The following is a 20,754-nucleotide window of genomic DNA, read 5'->3' as shown; positions in this document are numbered from 1 at the left end:
TAGTACAATGATGTTTCCAGCTACCTGCCTAGATAAAGCCACTAGGAGTTTCCAATTACAGTGAAAGTAGTAAAGTCACAAACATGAAATATCTCTCAGGGAAGATGCATTTGTTAAAGTACCGTTGTAGCTTTGGTTCAAAAGCACACACTCAGCTTCATAAAATTCAAGGCATTGAAGCCTGAATTTCAGATTCTGATCAGATTCATTGTTCACTGAGAAAAGGCAAAAAAGAAAAGAGGCTGTGACTATCATTTTCTGCACTATGCACAGAAGATATATGACTCCCCTGGTGGAATGTTTGGAACTGCAGGCTGTGATCCAGCAAAGCCCGTGTGGGAGTAGCAAAATGCTTCTGTGCTTGCTCTCTCTTCCAGTAGTAGCTCCTGAGCTTCCTGAAATGCTCTTATAAAGGGTCTCCTCACTTTTTGGATGGGGCTGTCACTGTCACCTAAATGGAACTTTAAAAAATCACCAGTCATTTACACTTTGGATCCTGACATCAGTGTTTGGTTTCCCCTCTGTCTGCTTACAAAACACTACAATTAACAGGGCTTTTGCAGGAAAGGGAAGTCACAAGAGTTTTAAAACCAGGATAGAATGGAATTAGAGGGAAATGAAGCAGAAAACTAGAACCCTTCAACCACTTTCTCAGGTCTAGACTGTTTTGGTTGACCTACTATTGTCCTTGATGAGTTTATAGTGCTTCAACAGTACCTCCATTTCCTTCCTCTCCCACATCATCTTTCTTCCATTCCTACTATTGATTTGTCAATCCCTGTCCTGTCTTGCAAACACTTCTATACAGTCGTACCTTGATTGTCAAATTTAGTCCGTTCAACTTACAAAACAGTTCAGAAACCAAAGTGTGGCTTCCGATTGGCTGCAGGAGCTTCTTGCACTCAATCAGAAGCAGTGGAAGCCACGTCAGATGTTCGGCTTCCAAAAAACATTCGCAAACCAGAACACTCACTTCTGGGTTTGCGGCGCTCGGGAGCCAAAACGTCTGAGTATCAAGGAATTTGAAAACCAAGGTACGACTGCATTCTGAAAAGTACCTGGTTCCTAGTTGAGCCTAGAGGGCCAATAAGAAGTAGTTACAATTTTAGACCACTACATTTTTCAACTGCAACTACCCCAGCCGTTACCACTTAGGCAAGGAGAGTTACTAGAAGGTATATTTCTAGCTTAAGTCATGACTAATTTAAATCCTACTGAATACAATGGGGCCACATCTGGATCCAACCCATTATCTTCCAAAACTCAAGGTACATATGTTGGCACCCCCTTCCCCTTTTCTTTTCATGTTTAAAAATGTTATTGCTTTACCTTTGGTTCTGGAGAGCAAGCAATAATGGCTGTGGGCTCATCCACAAAGGATTCTGTCCCATCATCAAACAGGCGCCGGCAACTAACCAGGGTAAATGGAGGAGGCACTTCCTTAAGAAAAGAAACTGCCTCACGGCGGGATTTTCCATAGAGCTGAACACCATTTACCTATGACAAGAAATGAGAACGTACATGGACTTGAAGACAACTGATCTGGTTCCACCCTAAATCATACTTTTATTTTTTTAAATAAATATTTGTAAAGGGAATATGTGTATGAATTAATACTTATTATCCCTTTTGAGTTGGATCTTTGCCCTTTTGGTCCTTCCAGGCTGTGATGCATTATGGTTTAATTTTATTTTTCTTACTCTCCCTCTCCCTCTGTGTGTGTGTGTGTGTGTGTGTGTGTGTGTTTGCATGCATGAAAGGAGTAAGTAATCAGTTGCTTTTATCTCAGGGGTGGGAGACCTCAGGCCCAGTGGCCAAATGTACCTCCTTCCCCCAGTCTCTCAATCTGACCCTGGGGACTCTAACACCACCACCTGCCCAGGCCACGCCTCTTCTTCCCTGACAACATCAGCTCTGCTCTCGGCCTTACTTGAGCCTTTTTGTCTGGCTGGCAACATGTCCTTGAATCATATGTGACAATTCTTCCCACTCGTAAGGTTGGAGTAGATGGTGCAGGTACCTCTGACTTCTGTGTGGCTGGAAGGTAGCCTACGGGCTAAGCATCACACTTTCGTTCCATCCACGTTTGCCCCTGGCCCCATCCACCACTGCCATGTGTTCCTCCACCCACCAAAAGGAATGAAATCCTTGGGTTGAAAAAGGTTTCACACCCCTGACTGAGCCTCACCTCCAGTTCCAGCACACCAGTTCAAAGCAAAACTCTTAAAGCAGTCTCAAACATTTATTTATATATATTATCACATTTGTAGCCAATCCTCTTTTCAAAATTAAGACTCATATACACCTTCCTCACAGGGTGAAACACATCTGAATAGGATTGCAATGCCCCTTCTCTGTATGTCATAATTCTGAATCATATTCATTCTACACATTTTATTCCTTCCTTATTACTAAGTGGCCAATTTCCAAACAAAACAATGGTCTTGAGAAGGACAGCAAAGAGGAGGAATGGTAGTTATGGACTGACTCCTATTTAGTCAATGGGCATTCTCTTGCATATCTTATTAATTCCAACAGCCTGTCTCTCGATTGCTATATCAGTGGTTTGGCAGCGCTGTTTTCATTGTGAGTTTGTTACTTTTTTCTGCCCATTACAGCTTTTATTTAATGGAGTGCATAACCTGGTTAATTTTTAACATGTGCTCTAGGCTAACAGGGGGTATATTTTAACCAAGAGGCCAGTTTATTTTTTGAAAAAACTCAAAACTGGAGAAGTGGGATGAAAGAAATGTTTCACAAGCTCTGGACATAGTTGTGGATTTGGATAAGTAATGTATAGACAGAATCCAGGCTTATATAACAATAATTCACTAACAATTAAATCATAGCAAGGCTTTATTACTTCCATACTACAGTTCTGGTTGATTCTCAATATATTTCTCCCCCCCCCATGTCCTTTAAACCTTTGGCACTCAGCATTTCCTATAATGAATGTCACAAAAGGAAAAACAAACTGCATTGATGGGCATGAGTTTGTGACATAGCGCATTAAATGATTTAAAGGAGGAACTGCTTGCATCTCAGATGGAAAACCCAAAGGCCTAAGACTGCCAGAGTTAAGCACATACTTTCCTCCCCTCCCCTCATAGCTTTAATTTCTGTTAATACTCTTTGTAGCTATGTAGAAAGGTACTCTGATGAGTCTCACCCACATGAACACAAGTAAAACACTGGAATGTGACTAAATATCACGGCTACATACAATGTATTGTCTACAAACTTTACCTCTAGAAGTTCATCCTCCAACTGCAATAAACCAAGTTTGGCAATCGGACCATCAGGAGCTATTGAAGATATATAATGATGTCCTTCAAATGTATCCAGTTCCACCCCCAGTCTCATTGTGTGAATAGGTAGGAGCTGTTGAAAACAAAGCAGTGTGTGAGTAAGTAGCAGCTGGTAAAAAACCAAAAGGTATGATATTTTATCAGCTTTTCCAGCGACTTGGATCTCTAGGGACAGGGCCTCTTGGGAACATGCTAGATGACAGAAGTCAACTGATAGATTTGGAGAACTGAGATTTAAATAACTCAAAACAAGGGTCATAGACCACACCTCTGCAGTGTTATCTATAGCTTCAGCAGTTTTACTGCTTAATGTCTAATGGCTGCATTCAGACATCACATTAAACTATGGTTCAGTGAAACGTGAGCCTCCACCTGGGTTTACATGCTCGACCTTCCCCTCTCCTCCTCCCATGCAGCCAGAAGGAGGAGTCGACAAAATGTGGTTAATATTGTGAGATTCAAACAATCCAACTCTGGTTTCTGAAGGAGGTTTGTTTCAAATAACCATAATAAATGTTTCCCACAGCTCCAGGTTTGGACAAGATGGCCAAGTGGCAGAAAACCAAAAGCAGAAGCCAGTGCCCATCACCTGAAAATCTCAGATGATCAAGAAAGTTATATGTTTATTTAGGCTGATGAGATGTAGCTGGTCAAATGAAATCCAGCAAAGCGAGTTGGCATTGGTCTGTCCATTTGCAGATTGCATACTAACTTCGTGTAGCTTCTTACAGTAAAGTCTACACTGCAGCCTGTGTTGCTCCCAGCTGGTAGTCAAGGTGAAGGTTTGATTTACAAAAAAAATGTTTCTGGCTTGCATTCTTCAACAACTCCTGTCCTAGCAATCAATAAGCCAAGACATCGGCACAAAGCATTTCAAAGAGCAAAGCTGCTAAATACAGTACTTGACATCTAACCAATATATTTAATTCTGCACAGACTATCATTTGAAAAAGGAAGGACAGAATAGCTTGTTGGGACAAATTCACGTCCAGCACATAAAGAGAGATACAATCCCGGAATTTGCCCAAACTTTCAAATATAGTAAGTTCTAAGTGGGTGGTTCACTATATCTATTTACACTCCCAACGTGTTACAGAAATAGAAAAAGGGACAACTCAATACCTTTGAATATTTCTGTAGCTCAGCATCATCTGTGATTGGCATGTCCACAGTTGAAACCTAAAGATTAAAAAGGAGAAATTCCATGGGTACTCATTAAAGCATTATATTTATTTCAAAGTCAGTGATCTAAACAAAGTACCGTATTTTTCGCACCATAGGACACACCGGACAATAGGACGCACCTTGTTTTAGAGGGGGGAGAACAAGGGAAAAAAATTCTTCCGCTCTCTGCCCAGCGCCCTTTCAGTGAAGCGGCAGGAGGCGCTGCGCAGAGAGTGGGAGAATTTCCCCCCTCTTGTTTTCCCGCTCTAAAACAAGGTGCCCTTTAAGGTGCGTTCAGGCGGCTACCTTGGAAGCCTGGAGAGCGAGAGGGGTCGGTGCGCACCGACCCCTCTCGCTCTCCAGGCTTCAGGTTCCTTTCGACCTGCTCTTTGGGGCTGGCGGGGGGAAGCCCACCACCAGCCCCAAAGAGCAGGTCAGGGAGCAGCGGAAAGGCGCAGTAGAGAGGCTGCTGCCATAGTCACGCGTCACTTCTCCAGCTGGGAGAGAGTCGCGGGGCTATGGCTTCTTTAGCCCCGCGCGCGCTCTACCGGCTGGAGAGGTGACGCGCGCCTATGGAGGCTCCTGCCATAGCCCCGCGTTACCTCTCCAGCCGGGAGAGGGTCGCCGGGCTATGGCGTCTTCGCTCCATAGGACGCACACACATTTCCCCTTCATTTTTGAAGGGGAAAAAGTGCGTCCTATAGAGCGAAAAATACGGTAAGTGTACAACAGATGTAAAATAGATAAATCATAGCAATGCCCCTTTGTGGAGAGGAGAGAGAGTGTGGATTATTCTACATGTATATTACTAGGACAGTGGTGTATGGATACAGTTGTGCTGCTCCTATAAACATAAGAATATGACCCTACAGGTCGTTTTAATGGTTTGGGCACATCTGAAGGTTCAGCACTGCTAACACGAAACAGGTGTAGATCTAGTCAGCTCCTTGGATGAGGGACGACCAGGGATCCCATGTAAAATAAGGATATAATAACAATTTCTTTTAAACCACCTTGAAACAAACAATCATACCAGCAGTAATTCTGGAATGTCAATGCATTGCCAGCGGTGGTTGAAACTGAATTCACACACACTTTTACTTGAGAGCTTGCTTGCGTAGAGATTAAATTGCATTAGAGCCTAAATGCGCGGAGATTAAATGAGAGATATCACGGTGCATTGTACTGTACACTTTGCTCATCAGACCCTACCCCCCCCCCACCATCAGAAACACAGGTGGGACAGGGCCTTTTCAGCTGTGTCACCAAAATCTGAAACAGCGCTGAAGAGAGATGTCTGCTGGGACCTCTTGCTGCTCATTTTCAGACAAGACTATTTTACTTCAGAAATTTAGATAATAACAGCACTTTAACATTGTGCATTGTTTTAATAATCTGTAAAGTGCCCAGAATATTTGTAAGGCAGATATAATACTGATAATTAAATTAATGATGCCACTTCCTCATCAAGTAAAATAAGTTTTTGTATAGTTTCAAAAAGCTACTTACAAAACTACTGTCTACCTCCAGTCATGGGGTTAGAAAAATAATTGACTAGTTTCATATATATATTTAAAAAGGGTAGACAAAACCTGATTATCATGGGGTCACCTTAATTGCTTTCAAATAGTCCAATCAACTATAGAGCATTATTTATTGGAAGAGAAAGCTCTTAGTTGATCATTTAAATAAAAGGAGAAATATCTAGTGGGTAGCTAGCAGCACTGAGAAATAGTTTGAATTGATCAGATGGGGTTAAGACAACTCCAATTCTTTATCGCCTGCACTGGCAATCAATTTGCATCTCAGTTCAATTTGAAGTGCTTTTGACATTTAAAACTCTACATAGCCTTGGATTGCAAGAATTTCCTCCATACGTACGAATCTGCCTGACAGCCACGATTGGGGGAATTACGGAAGGGTGGTGGCAGAAAAGACCTGGACCTTTTAAATTGTGGTGCCAAGAAGCAACACCCTTCTAAAGGAAGATCATCTGGCACCATCAAACTCCCTGGCACTTTGGCAGACAATGCCATCACTCCTGCTGTGAAAAATATTCCTAGAGGTGCATTCTCCTACAGTCCCCCCTTGACTACATCACTGAAACAAAGCCTTCCCTTTACTAGTGAACATCTTCCGGTATCGCTGTTTGAACTTTGATTGCTGTTGTTGCATCTTCTATTGGTATATTTCACACCATTCACGTCTTTGGTAATAACGTTTTACTCAACATTCTAAATGTTGTGTTTTGTTTACAACCTTGAGTGTTTGGGGGGTTGCTTTTTTTAACTTGTAGCTAGAAATGCAGAAGATAATCACTCTCGTTTATTTGTAAAGAATATTAAACTTACACTAAATATATATCACAGAAACACAGAAACAAACGCATACCGTAACTTCAAAGTCAGGTCCCAGCAGTTTTTCCCACTTGGATTTTAATTTGTTTTCTGGCAATTCTGGAGCTTTCCCTAGATGCAACAATTAAAATTTAAGACCAGATCTTGAGAAATGCATCCCCCCCCCATTGCACATTAATAAAGCACCAACATATCTATACCTACATCCATGTACAAGAAGAGTGTTACCCTGGGACAGTAGTGGGGAGGGCAGTGCACTCCTAGCTTCCCAACACTGTGTACTGATGCCGAGGGGGGGAGGGAGAAGGCAGCAGGGAGCTTTGCAGCTGCAAAAATAGCAGCAGGAGCACTGGATTGGCTCCACTGCCATTCCTGCTCCTGCCAAGGTCCCTGCAGTCTTGGCCCTCCCCAATCTGTGTAAGCAGCTGCGACATGCAGTTTTGGTAAGCCAGTAAGCTGCCGCTGCTAACCCTGCATACAGGAAAACTGTAGAATTCTGCCCTGTAGAGCAGAACATTGCAGGCGAACAAAGCATCATCCAAAGCCGTTTGCTTTGTTTCTAAAGTAAGGACAGCAATTGTTTTGTCAATGAGACATGGGCGCTGCATTGTTTCGCTGCATCAATTGATCATACTTGGCTGCAAAGTTCAGTTTAATTAACTTAGAAGGACCAGTTGACATTTATAAAAGCTGACTGGGCCATCATTCACTTGAAGCAACTCCTCATCAAGGACTACATCAACAGAATGCACTCACGAACTTTATACATTTGGCAGACGTAGCAACATACGGTTCTGGTTGCCTCACCTCAAAAAGGATATTGCATTGATGGGAAACGTGCAGAAAAGAGCAACAAGAATTACACTGGGGAACAATTTTTTTTCCATTTTCTGTTGCATGAGATTTTCCAACTATTCTTACATGTTCTTTCAATGCTGATTTCAAATCTGAAATTGATTTTCATGTATGTGCTATAGTTATCTTTCAACTTCCGACTTTTGCCAATATGTCATATTTACACTGGGGATAAGTGGATACTGACACGTTGATCTACCCTAACCACATGGTAATGTTTTGCAAACTTAATTTTTATTTTTATAGTTTTGTAACCTAAACATTTGTATTTTTCAGATCAGACCATGGCTTCTTCAAGAACAAAACCAACTTCAGATATGAAATCAGCACGTCAAAATTAGGTTAGAACAACTGCAGGTATCAGTGCTACAAAAAATTTGTTTCCCAGTGTTATCAAGAGGTTGGAGCAAATCCATTTTGAGGAAAGGGGACTTTCGGGAGGGGGAAGGTACATAAGGGGAACATGGGGAAGGTGCATAAGGTTATGCATGGTACGGAGAAAATAGGCAGATAAACATTTTTCTTCCTCTCCCATAAAGCTAGAAGCTGTGCCATCCAATGAAGCAGAATGCTGTGAAATTCAGGGCACACAAAATAAAACCTCTTCACACAGCACATAGTTAAAAGTATAGAATTTGCTACTACAAGAGTGATGACCAGCAACTTGGATGGCTTTAAAAAAAGGACTGAGCAAATTCATGGAAGAGGCTAGCAACTGATGTGTTCTACCTCCACTGTAAGAGGAAGTACCTCTGAATACCAGTTGCGGAGAATCCTAAAAGGGGAGAGCAGGGCTCTGTTCAGGTCCTGCTAGCAAGCTGGTCATAGGAATCTGACTGACCAGTGGCGTAGCATGGGTTGTCAGCACCCGGGGCAAGGCAAGTAATTTGCGCCCCCTAACCCATGGATTTTAGCAGGGGGCAGAGAGCTGCGAGTGCGAGCGCCCCCCCCCCAGATGTTGCGCCCGGTGCGGCCGGCCCCCCCTGCACCCCCCACGCTACGCCACTGTGACTGACCACAGTGAGAACAGGGTGATGGACTAGGCAGGCCTAGAGTTCTTATTATAAAAGCCTTGCTTAGCTTAATCAGGCCAGTGAGCCATGTGAACTTCAGCTTCAGTTCTGAACCAGCCTTCCATGGGAACTTGGCTATCTTGACATTTATATCTTTTCAGCTTTCTTACTTATGCAACCAGAGCGGTATTACAGCCATGTAAGACAATTTGACATGGCTAGACAACATAAAAATGGCTGGCTGCCCTGCATTTGACCCCAGCCAGAAGCTCAGCGTACTTATAAAAAGTTCCTTCCCTAAGTAATATTTAACTTGCAGAAGTCAAAAACTCCCACAGGCAGACAGAAAAGTTCAAGTAACAGTGGCACCAACAGGAGGATAAGTTTACCGCAAGCTATTTTATTTTATGGCTTATTTTGTTACCATTTGGGACAAGTAACAGGACATTACATATGAGCCGCACTCCATGTTCCTGAAATCCTAATGCATACTGCACTTACTTTAATGCTTTTCCATCTAAAACCACATGCATTATTTTGTTATTTATGTTTTTAAAACATACAATGTCACATTAAATAGAACTACTGCAGGAATGATCTGTTTGAACAGAAAATCAGCCAGTCTTGTCTTGAGTCTTTAACTTAAGAGAATGGGTTTTGCTTTCATTAGAAACAGAGAACCACCACAGCATGTCAGTGTATAGTGTTTAATGACATCCTAAGATATCAAGGTAGAAATCATGTATTTGAAAGTAAATCCCACAGAACTCACTTCCAGGCAAAAACACACATAGGGATTGGATTGCATGCATTTCATCTTCACTGATAATCCTTCAAACATTTGAGCAAAGTGTCATTTTGGAGGCCTCCCAAATGACACAGGCTAGTTTTACCTTTGCTACCTGGTAATAATTTATTCAGATGCACTGAGCTTCTAAGACTCCATTGTGCCTTTTGCATGACCCTGAGTGTCCAAGATAAATAAACAAAAGATCTCTGCGAGGCCACAGTGAAATTTAAGATTATTTCTTTTACTGAACTATATCAAGATTCTGTATCAAGAATCTTGCATGGGATTCATTTTTATGAAAGCAAGTTCCTTTGAAGGCAGTGTTATCTTTCCTACACAGCCCTATGTAAACTTTTGGAAGAACATGTGTGCAGTTTTATTAAATGAATTGTAAGCTAGCTGCCATTGAAGCTTTGTGTACACAACGCTCTGAAATATGGAAACATATAACTGAAGACATACGGTTGCAAAGTCTCTCTAGGTAAGCATCCTTAAATTGCATGCCTATCTACACTTATGTGGCTTCATGTAGCTCTTAATAAAACATTGTCTGTAACACCAAGCCTTATGACACCGTAGGTCAATGCACATGGAGTTGAACTAGCGTCTCTTTCAACCACATTCTGAATATGGCCAGACAGGAGTTAAACCATTGGAACACCTGTCAAGACTCCCCAACCAAGATGCTCTGAAATAATGGTGCAGTCCACTATGGGGTCAGATAACTTTTCTGGACCAGATCTTGGGGTCATTCAGAGAAGCTGAACGGTAGAAGATTCAGGACAGACAAATTGAAGTATTTCTTCACACAGCACATACTTAAACTTTGAAATTTGATCCCACAGGGTGTAGTAATTGCCACCAATTGGATGGCTTCAAAGGGATTTTAGACCTACAGGATCAGAGGCAAAGTGCAGTCTGTGGCACAATGGGTCAGTGCATCTGACTGTTAACCAGAAGGTTGGTGGTTCGAGCCCATCCAGGGACAGCTGTGGGCAGGAATCCTGCATTGCAGGAGGCTGGACTAGATGATCCTTGGGGTCTCTCCCAATCTACAATTCTATCATTCTAACCAATGCATCATACAGATGCTCAGGTACTCGGCTAGAACCCAATAAAGGGTTTCATGCAAACATCATATTAAATTATATTTCACTGACTGTACCAACATCATTGTAGCTGTTAGGGCACACCACTGTTTAAATCTATTCAGGAATTTGAATTAAAGCTTAGCACAATCAGACCTAGAGAAAAAAGACATTTTATAAAACACACTTTTTACATTAAGTTTGAAAGGCGTTTCTAGAGTTTAGACAGGGCATTAAATTAGGGGCGTTTTAGTTTAGTGCTATTATAATTAAGTGCCTGTCAGCATTTCCAATATAAGCACCTATTTTTGGAATTTAATTTGGCCATTAAATTCTGCTCCAGGGTGAACTTTTATAGACAGTGTTTTAGTATCAACCATGTTTGAAATGAAATGACTGCTTTTAGCTCTCAAGCACGAAAGGTAAGTGAATATATTTACCAGTGTGAAAACACTTTTACATTCCTGTATCCTAAATGGTTTTTACCCTTCTGTAATAAAATAAAATTTTACGAAATGACAAGCCTACAGATGTAGAATCGCATGCCACAGACCACTTATTTTCTTTTAAAATCATTCCAATTAGCCTGTGAATGCCCCAATACGGTGAAAACTGACGAAGTCATCACAACTTGTCAGCTGCAGCAGAAAACAAGGGTTCCAGCAATTCTATAACTGCAGCATAATGCGTCTCCTGTACAGATACAAAGCTTCAAAAACAATAGACCCAGTTTTTAATGTGCAACAACAAAAAATATCCTGCTGTTATTAGGCCAAATTAGGCTGCTACTAAAATTAATTGCTCAATATCCCCCTCTATTGACACTCATTTGTCCTACTACTACTTAAAGACCATATATGATATGGTTGGCAAACAGAAGGTTAGTGTAGCAAAAGTCTCCTCCAAAGATATATCACTTACCAACTGCATGTCGTTTTTGCTTCCTCTCATTTTCAGAGTTGTCTTTTTGCTTTAGAAGTTCCTCGTTATCACTATCTACGGTAGTCTCAGTCTCCACGACACCAGCCAAGGATAAGGTTGGCATATTTGGCTGCACTGCAACTGTTCCAAAAGTTTCCAGTCAATTGCGTAATCCAAGGATCGTATGCAAGAAGTGTACTTATATAACCTTTTAGATAGCAAGCTCTCTCTACTCTACCTACCAAAATAGTAAAGAAATGGGCTTGTTCACCCCAAGAAGTTCTTAAAAGAGTAGAATTTATTAGAAATTATTTATTCCAGAATTTATTAGAAATTATTAGAATGCTTATGATTGAAAAGAAAAAAATAACATTGTTGTAGGAAGATAAATGGTTCCACAGTAATCAGTACCTTATATTTAGCACAGTAAATATAGTTAGTTGGACCACATTATAGCATTTTGAGAGCTCTGTTGTTTATGTTTTAATTTCTGAAAGGCCCCAAAACTAACAGATTACCAATGATGTTCTCAGTACTGGAGTATGTTGCTTTTGTTGTTTATTACCTACCCTTCACTCCAAGGTACCAGAGCAAGTTACAATGTTAAAACACACTATTAAAACAGTTTAAAATAGCTTACAATCACAAAAGGTAGCTCCTAAAAACCCCAAAACTTCCAGTGTCAAAAGACAAGGTAAAGAGTTGTGTCTTCAGCATTTGCCGGAAGTTATACAATAAAGCTACCAGATTAACCTTTGTGGGGAACAAGTTCCGCCACACAGAATGCCTTCTCCTGAACCACCACCACTTCTGAGGGCAGAGCAAATACTAAGAGGGCCCCACCACACAGCCAATCTTAGCACCTGAGGGGCTCTGTAGAGAATGAGACTTTCAGGTTTGTAGGGCCCCGAGTTGTTTAGGGCTTTAAATACTCCTAGCCCCTGAGGGCACCTGAGTCTCCAGTGACAGAGCTGAATCCATGAGCATCTCCCAAGCTGCAAACGTGGCTCCTTCAAAGGCAGGCTGCCTCCACACCTCCTGAACACAAGAACTTGGGTTGTTATTGATGTTTCTTTTTGTTTGTTTGTTTGTTTGTTTGTTATGAAAAAATAAAGTTGTGTGTGTGTATAAACTGGCATATGATCTGAGTTACTGCTGCAATCTGTAGTAACCGTGGTTACCCTCAAGTGAAGTCCCACATAAAACCTTTAAGAATGTACTCAGAAGAGTGGAAGAACATGACCAGGATGAACTGGTTCTGCAGGAATGACCAGTCATGTAAATAAATAAGACTGTACCACCAGTACAAAAATGCCAAGGTGTTCAGTGAAATAAATGCCAAGGGATTTGCATTGGCTTAGAAGAACATTAGGTATAGTTAAAGAAGAGCTTTACCTCTGCCTAAGCCTTTTTCTGAAGAGAAAGCAGGAAACAATGGTTTCTTTCGAAGCAACGCCAGGTGTACAATCGGGCCTGTATTTCGCAATGCCTCCACCACCTCTTGGTTGGTATAATTCTGAATGTTGATCCCATCGACCTAATACATAGACATGTATGACACATACAATTGGTTTCTAAATGGAAATCCATGTCAGAAAGCAAGTTTCTTGAATGATAACACCAGTTTTAAGGCTCATTACAGGGCATTTCTAAAATCCGAAGATGAGCCTGATTGCTCACATTAAATAACATGACTTAAGCTCAACAGGGCTCCCTATCAACCCAGACACGAAAAAGCAATTTATTTGCTTATTTATTAAATTTATTTACCACCCTTCATCACAGGGGAGTTCACAACATAACACAACACAACACAAATTGGTCAGTTGCGAGACTGTGTGCATGAGTGAACACATTCTCAGATTATATGGGATCCTTGCAACTAAGAGTTCTGGATTTTTTAAATAAAAGTACAGTGGTACCTCGGGTTACATACGCTTCGGGTTACATGCGCTTCAGGTTACAGACTCCACTAACCCAGAAATAGTACCTCCGGTTAAGAACTTTGCTTCAGGATGAAAACAGAAATCGTGCTGCGGCAGCGCGAGGCCCCATTAGCTAGTGGTGCTTCAGGTTAAGAACAGTTTCAGGTTAAGAACGGACCTCCGGAACGAATTAAGTACTTAACCTGAGGTACTACTGTACACAGGCAAGGGAAAAGTTGACATCTGTCAGCTTCCCATCTATCTGCATTCCTCTACACCATACTCTATAGCATTTCCCAGAGTCCTTCAACCCCCAGATTAGACTGTCAAGAAACGGCAGTGGAAAGAGGGAGTCAAAAAAAAGGTACCTTTCTATAAATATGAGTTCTGTTCCTTTCACAGAAGGAACGTGAGGATCCAAGCCATTATCCTATACTATCACACACATTGCATTTTCTGCAGAGGTGAACTTGCGGTCAGTGGTCATGCCATTTGTATGCAGCTGCAGCCACCAGGGAGTGGTGGGAGGGAGCTGCATGTGACTGATGCAGTCATGTGGACAGCACAGACTACATAGGTCTTGAATGTACTTTGCTGGCAGGGAAGCTTTACATAAGGGAAAAGTCACTAGCATTTGATGGACGGCATGTGAAGGGGATTATCAGACAGCAAATAATCTGGAACAGATTATTTTATGCCTAACATTCTCAGATCTTACACCAGTAATGTTTTGCAAAGTATGATTCTACAGCCTGCAAAAATAAGACTTAAACTTACAGCAATAATTCTGTCATGGACTTTTATTTGACCGCTGTGTTCCGCAGCACTGTCAGGTATTATGTTTTTGACAAAAATCCCTGAAGATTCTGCTTAAAGAAAAGAAAAAGAACACTGTTACTTGTTAATTCTGCATTTCGAATGCGTTGAAATTTTACAGATTCCAGGAAAGAGTCCATTTTGTGGGCTTTCTGTAGCAAAAGAGAAAATGTCATATAACTCACCTGTATCAGAAACTCCTGAATAGCCAACAATTGTTATACCAAGACTCTGTCCATCCTTCTTAGTCAACTGAACTTCATGAATTTCATTTTCCTAGGAAATAAAAGCATGTTTTGAAGCTTGAAGTTTTAGATTATAAACATCTGTATTAAGCACTTCTCCAGCTTCTGCCATGAATTCCCATAACTCATCTCCCAACAGGATGCTTCTTCGGTCCCAGAATCCAAGGGCAATATGCTTTTGCAATCTCAGTCCACAAGAGGTTTGCTATTTTCATAGCTTCAGTACTGAAATGAATTATTCTAAAGTGTTCATGTTGCTCCTACCAGTGGCTGCAGCAGATTGTCAAAGGAGTGGGACTTAGCTCAGGCCTATGCAATAGTCAAAGGATCCAATACTCTTCCAGGTTTTTAAGGAGCCATGATAAATTCTGACATTTGCTTTTCGCACAGGAGTAATTTCAAATATGCAATTCGCCAACGGAAAATTGAGGTGGCGAACGCAGTAAGGCATTTTGCCACCTTAGAAAGGCACACGAGTTTGTCCAAAGCAGGATACAAAAGGTGAAAATAGCTGTAAAAGAGTGGTTACATACATATATGGGACAATATGATTTAATTTAATGGATAAGCAAGAATGTGATATGTCCAAGATGAAGTGAGGGCAAAGATGGAAGAAAATAATCAACCGCAAGGCCACACTGCCACTAACAGCCTAGAACAAAGTGACAGTGCAATTCAATTAAAGTAGTTAGGTATCTTCTAACTAATCATATATGTAAGGTCCTGGTATTAGGAAACGTCCAACATGTTGATCCAGAAGACTATCTCAAGGCTACAGCAGCATGGGCACAAAGTCAAGAAGTTATTGATGCCTCTTCCTCCTCCCCTGGCAGTAAAAATGCAATAAACCTGGATGGCGTACAAATTTGCTGCCTGACATGACATCCCAAACCAGCTGCCTCACCCTGGCTCCCTTGAACTTCTCAGTCCACGCCGGAAAGCAATCATATTGCATGAAGAGGCTGCAGTGAGTCTCAACAAACTCCATCTCTAGCAAGCAACTGATTTGGGTCCACCACGGAGTTCCTTGAGGTTAAGGTGATTAAGTCAGAAGAATGGCACTGGGGCCGAGATTACACCTTCTCTCCTTTCATCTGAATAATGTTTCATTATTCTCCAGAGGCATCATTAGACTTAAAATGCATTTGGAATCAGAGTACAAAAACTGAAATCACCTCAGCCAGGGCCACCCCCAATATACCAGTATTTTACAGCCCTAAATGGAGCCGCAAATGCTTCTTCCCTAGCCAGGAGGCATGTTCATAGTACCCAAGGCCAACCAGCAAATCTATTTTGGCACCTGAGGCAGAAAACCCCACATGCAGCTTTCCCCATCCCTGACAGTAAAAATTGTCATAATAATGAGTGGACAATTACATAGCAATTTGCTGTCCCTTTCATGTCTCCCCAAAGCAGTGGCCTGCTATCTCATTCTGTCTAACTGTGGGGCAGCAGGGCCCACAATACAAACCCATGTTTCTAAGAGCCATGTCCCCAAATATCTCACTGTAGTAGTTGAGAAGGAACAGAAGCAGCAGCAGTGAAAAAAAACCACAGGGCAGGAGAGAGATCTCTGAAAATATTCCACGCCTAAAAAGCACAGTAGCAACAGATGGAATACGAGCACAGCTTTGCTTACATTTCAAGACCTCCTGCATACTTTGAGTAGCATTAGTTTATTTTAATTACTCAAAACTGAGAAGGGCTTTTGTTTAAACAAAACACTTTAATGTGACAAAAATTAAAGATTTGTTAAAACCATATTTGTAAGATGCATTTTTAGCAGCAAATGTATTAGTGTAGGCTACAAGGACTCTAGCACATCATTACATTACCCCTGGAACTTAAAACAGAGGGCTGTGTCAAGTGCCAAACCTCCCTTTGGATAAATTTCTAAATAAAGGGCTGGATCCAGACTTTATCGTGCTTAGATTAGACCCACTGAAATCAATGTGACGCCAGTCCTACATCATTCATGAGTAACTTAGGTCCCATTTCTTTTAATGGGTCTACTCTCTAAGCATTATGACTAAGTTTGGATCTATTCCTAAAGTCTGAATACCATCATTTGCATTGTTTTTGGTAGGTGAGGTTAAGCAGCTCTGTTGGGGGACTGTCAATAGGGGTTAGATCAGTGGTTCCCAACTTTTTTTGGCCATAAGAATCTCTAAAATCCTGATGCCCCCTTACTGTGACATATAATTCTCATTATTCAAAAAGTGAACTCCTATCCACATGGAGGAAGCCTAAAAGGCCATTCACTGTTAATAACTCATTCTCGAATTGCCCCCCTTAAGAATCTAATTGCCCCCCTGTGGGGCGTGTGCCCCACATTGGGAACCATGAGGTTAGATGAATTTAATTAAGTAGTCTGATTTTTAACATTTTATTAACTTTCCCAAACCTTTAGATAGGCTATAAACCAAATATGTAAGGAGGGTCAGATTCCCCCCCCCCCATGTATATTTATATATACACCTATATATACATAGGTCACAAGTATAATGAGCTATTCAGGTAGAACAGATTATCCCGCATAATTTGGTCATCACAAATAGGTTTATAAGATTAACAACAAAAGATGAGGCTATTAAATAAAAGGGAATCTAACAATACTTTAAAGAACATTAAACCTGAGAGAATAAGGATTTTGCCCAACAAATATAAAACAGCCGTTATCAGGGCTAGGTGAGCCTCTCAGGGGAAGGCCTTCCCTAACAAGGGCATCCACTTCAAAGAAATCATGTCCAGTTGAGGCAGAAGGAACAGCTCTAGAAAATGAAGGGAGCTCAGCTATAGGGAAGTAGTAAATAATCTAGCAAGAGAGTCTGTGGATTTCTACAGTGAAGGTGAGTGATGGTGGAGGTGGTAGTGACTATTTTTGGAACATTTGCAGAGATGCACCTTGAGAAGGCAATTATAGCCTTGAAATCTTGTGATCTATACAGAGTTTTCAATCATGTATTTGCAGAATGCAACTCGTGGAAGAACTGCAAAGATACTCACCATTCCAAATCGCCTGTCATGAAAAGGAGACAGCATACCAACAGGCTGGGCTACAGGGGTCGGCGGTGTCACTGTTACTTCACAAGTGGGGTCTCTTGCAACAACCATCTTGACACGGTTCCCACAGTTTCGTAACACTTGAGCCACTTGTTCGCTACTCATTCCTTGCACGTTTGTCCCACCAATTTCCAAGATGTGATCACCAGTTCTGAGTCTGCCATCCTTTGAGTAGCAAACATGGCTTTACTTTTGCATAGTTTTAAAATTTGCAACTAAAGTATAATTAGGCACTGCCAAACTATAACTGCATATTCCCGCCCCCCAAAATGCCTCCAGACCGTGCAAAATGCTATCAAATGAAACAATGCTAAACCAAATGCTACTTTGAAAAGAAAAAGTCAAATATTAAATATCAAATTTCTTTTAAACCTACTGCACCATCAGCCACTACTTTGGTTATTTCATAAGGGCAAGGGGGCGGGGATTAAGAAACTACTACAGAAAAATATTTGTAGTTTTGCAACTTCCAAAAGAAACTGGTCTATTGAACAGAAAAGCAAATGGAGGGGTTTGGATTTAGTGCTTCTAGAAAAAAAGTATCTTAAACGCCACATGCACATTGCAAGACCATTTATTTTTAAGGAATTCTACATACTTTCCACCAAACTATATTTACAAGCAAGATCACTCTCGGGAAAAGTAAATAAATTATAGGAGTGAGTCTTAAACCATCATTTTTTTGCGAGTAAAACATTTCAGATAATGTCTCAAGACAAAGCACCAAACCCAAGTCCATAGACCGCCAGGCATGCATGGAGAATTTGACAGAAAAAATCAGATACGCTTTCCCCTCATAAGTGAACATTTTGGCTTCTGCAAAGGTTCATAATTCAGATTTAGTGGATATGTCATTTTTCAGACTTTACATGAACAACCATCCACACATGAGCTCCAGAACACCAGAAGAGCGGCTCAGACAAGTATAGAGTGGTTACTTCTGCAAGATGGATGCATGCAAGAATCAGAGATTGTCACAGAAGTAGCTGGTGTGATCTCCCATGAGCTGGTCCTCTGCTATTACACTGCCCATGTGGAACAGATTGTTTGTGTGAGCAGCTATTTGCCAAAGTAAACTCCCCAAGCAAACAATGTCTCAATATCAGTGCTGGCTCTTCCAGTCAGTGGCCTTTTTTCATGTCAAGGCAAGACACAGTATGGCTTCCTGGGACCGTGCTGGCTTCCACTAAGGAGCTCACACCTGCTTTGTTCCTCTCTGGGGGCTTCTTAGCGCAGCATGGAACAGCAGCTAAGCCAAAGATTTTCTTAGCATGTTGTCTGAACCTGGGATTGTTACTCAGGTCTCTTCTCCGTAACCACAGGACAAACCTTGGCTACAAATCATGGGTAAGGAAGAGAGACCTTAACCACAAACACTCGTTCAGATGACACACTAAGCCAAACTTTGGCTTGGCTGGCTGGCTGAGGTAAAAAGTCCACAAATGAGCAAAGAAAGTGCAATCCTCTCCTTGGGAGTCAACATGTTCACCCTATGCCAGGGTTTGGATGTGGCCATTATCTCTTCCTCCTTTTCTTTCCAAATTTAACACAATTACTCTCCTTTTTGTACTGTACCCCTATTCTTAGTCACTCAAGACTGCTGCAAATTAAGACAGTATGACATATGCTTTTGGATGCCAAAACATTTTGTTCCTTACAGCAAAACAGGTGTTCCAAAAGCACAAGAGAAAAGCATTCATTATAACAGACAGTTTTGTAGAGGGGGCAGAACAGCCAACTTTTAAAATTTCAACTCTTCAAGTCTCCCAACTTTCATTTATATTATGAATTGGAACACATCCTATAATCTGTCTCTTTTCCGTACATTAATATTAATAAAATGAAACAGAGCCCTCTTTGTATCCACAAGGTTAGAGGCAGCAAGTTTTAGTCAAAGTTGCATTGAAACGCCAATCCCAAAAGGTGTAGCATCCTTTAGTGCCAGCTGATGGACATGGAAGCACAAGAGGTTCATAATTTCTAAAAAAAATAGGGTCTCAATTTCTATCAAGAGCGCACAGTCAGCTGACTCCAAAACCCACAGCCTGTAAAGCAATTTGGGTTGTTGCATGAAGATTCACAACTCTATGATCATGTAGGTATCTTCCTGGCATAATCAAGCTAGGGAGACCTGTATCCTATTTTTTGCCTGATCTACCTCACAGGGTTGTTGTGAAGATAAAAATGGGAGATGCAGGGAACTATGTAAGCCACTAAAATTACTGAAATTTTCATGTCATAATTAAATAGTATTCCTATTTGAACTCATACTTATTATTTCGGGAATCTCAAGCATGAACGCTCCAGATTTGCAAAGTCCGGAGAGTTGTATTAGTTCCGTAGGCACCAAAACAAATATGATTCATTTATAGACTTCCTTGCTGCATTCACAAACAACACCAAAACTTAGTTTTGAACAACTGGTAAGCCTCGGCCGCACACATTCACAGCAATATCCCAACCAACTTCCAGTTTCTAAGTAAACTATTGTGTTGTGTGCTGCAAATTAGGTTGATAGAATCAAAATCTGATTGGCTAGGAAACCTCTGTGAATAGAGGGTGGGGGATAGTTATATTTATATTGTAAACCACCCTGTTATCTTTGAAGGGTGGTATAGAAATTTAATTAATATTAATAATAATAGTTAGGAAGACAAATAGGGAGGATGGGAGCAAACTCACTGCTGTTAGTACATGTAGTGATTAATTGAGTTTGGCATAATGCATGAATACAGCTTTGTGTTGCTGCTCTTCAATGCTTTAAGTCTAATGGTTAACATATTACTGATCTTTAGATCCAAATGGTGCACATGTTTTCTAAATTCCCCTTCTTACTGTGGCATACTTGAAAAACCATTCATCTGACTTGGAACACAGACACTGTCAACATTTAAAATTAGTTATCCTTGCCCAAGCTTTAGTTTTGCTTTTATAGATGCTGACTCTTGAGTCTTGAATAATATCAGTCTTCTTTGATCATTATAAGTAAAGGTAAAGGTACCCCTGCCCGTACGGGCCAGTCGTGACCGACTCTGGGGTTGCGTGCTCATCTCGCTCTAGAGGCCGGGAGCCAGCGCTGTCCGCAAACACTTCCGGGTCACATGGCCAGCGTGACGAAGCTGCTCTGGCGAGCCAGCACCAGCGCAGCGCACGGAAACGCCGTTTACCTTCCCGCTATAAAGCGGTACCTATTTATCTACTTGCACTTA

The 20,754-nt window shown here is 41.3% G+C and overlaps 1 protein-coding gene across 29 annotated transcripts in view; it reads right to left on the bottom strand.

Annotated features, from left to right (window-relative positions):
- The window catches only part of PATJ (PATJ crumbs cell polarity complex component), a 154,779-nt gene that overhangs the window by 125,791 nt on the left and 8,234 nt on the right, over nucleotides 1–20,754 (bottom strand). For 16 of the 29 annotated variants that reach the window (XM_083510228.1, XM_083510248.1, XM_083510239.1 and 13 more), the window contains 9 exons: nucleotides 17,489–17,710; nucleotides 14,423–14,513; nucleotides 14,199–14,287; nucleotides 12,892–13,033; nucleotides 11,497–11,637; nucleotides 6,864–6,940; nucleotides 4,431–4,487; nucleotides 3,247–3,381; nucleotides 1,330–1,497 (listed from right to left, as the gene is read on the bottom strand). In XM_083510228.1, the coding sequence (XP_083366354.1) occupies nucleotides 1,330–1,497; nucleotides 3,247–3,381; nucleotides 4,431–4,487; nucleotides 6,864–6,940; nucleotides 11,497–11,637; nucleotides 12,892–13,033; nucleotides 14,199–14,287; nucleotides 14,423–14,513; nucleotides 17,489–17,710 (1,122 nt within the window). Of the gene's footprint in view, nucleotides 1–1,329; nucleotides 1,498–3,246; nucleotides 3,382–4,430; nucleotides 4,488–6,863; nucleotides 6,941–11,496; nucleotides 11,638–12,891; nucleotides 13,034–14,198; nucleotides 14,291–14,422; nucleotides 14,514–17,488; nucleotides 17,711–20,754 lie in introns of all 29 variants that reach the window. The other 13 variants (XM_083510236.1, XM_083510241.1, XM_083510238.1 and 10 more) reach the window with 1 other exon arrangement.

The sequence above is a fragment of the Podarcis liolepis genome (genome assembly GCF_965112155.1).
Source record: "Podarcis liolepis genome assembly, chromosome: 6".
Taxonomy (NCBI): domain Eukaryota; kingdom Metazoa; phylum Chordata; class Lepidosauria; order Squamata; family Lacertidae; genus Podarcis; species Podarcis liolepis.
Note: the sequence above shows the minus strand (reverse complement) of the source record. Positions and strands in the feature narration are given on the sequence as shown.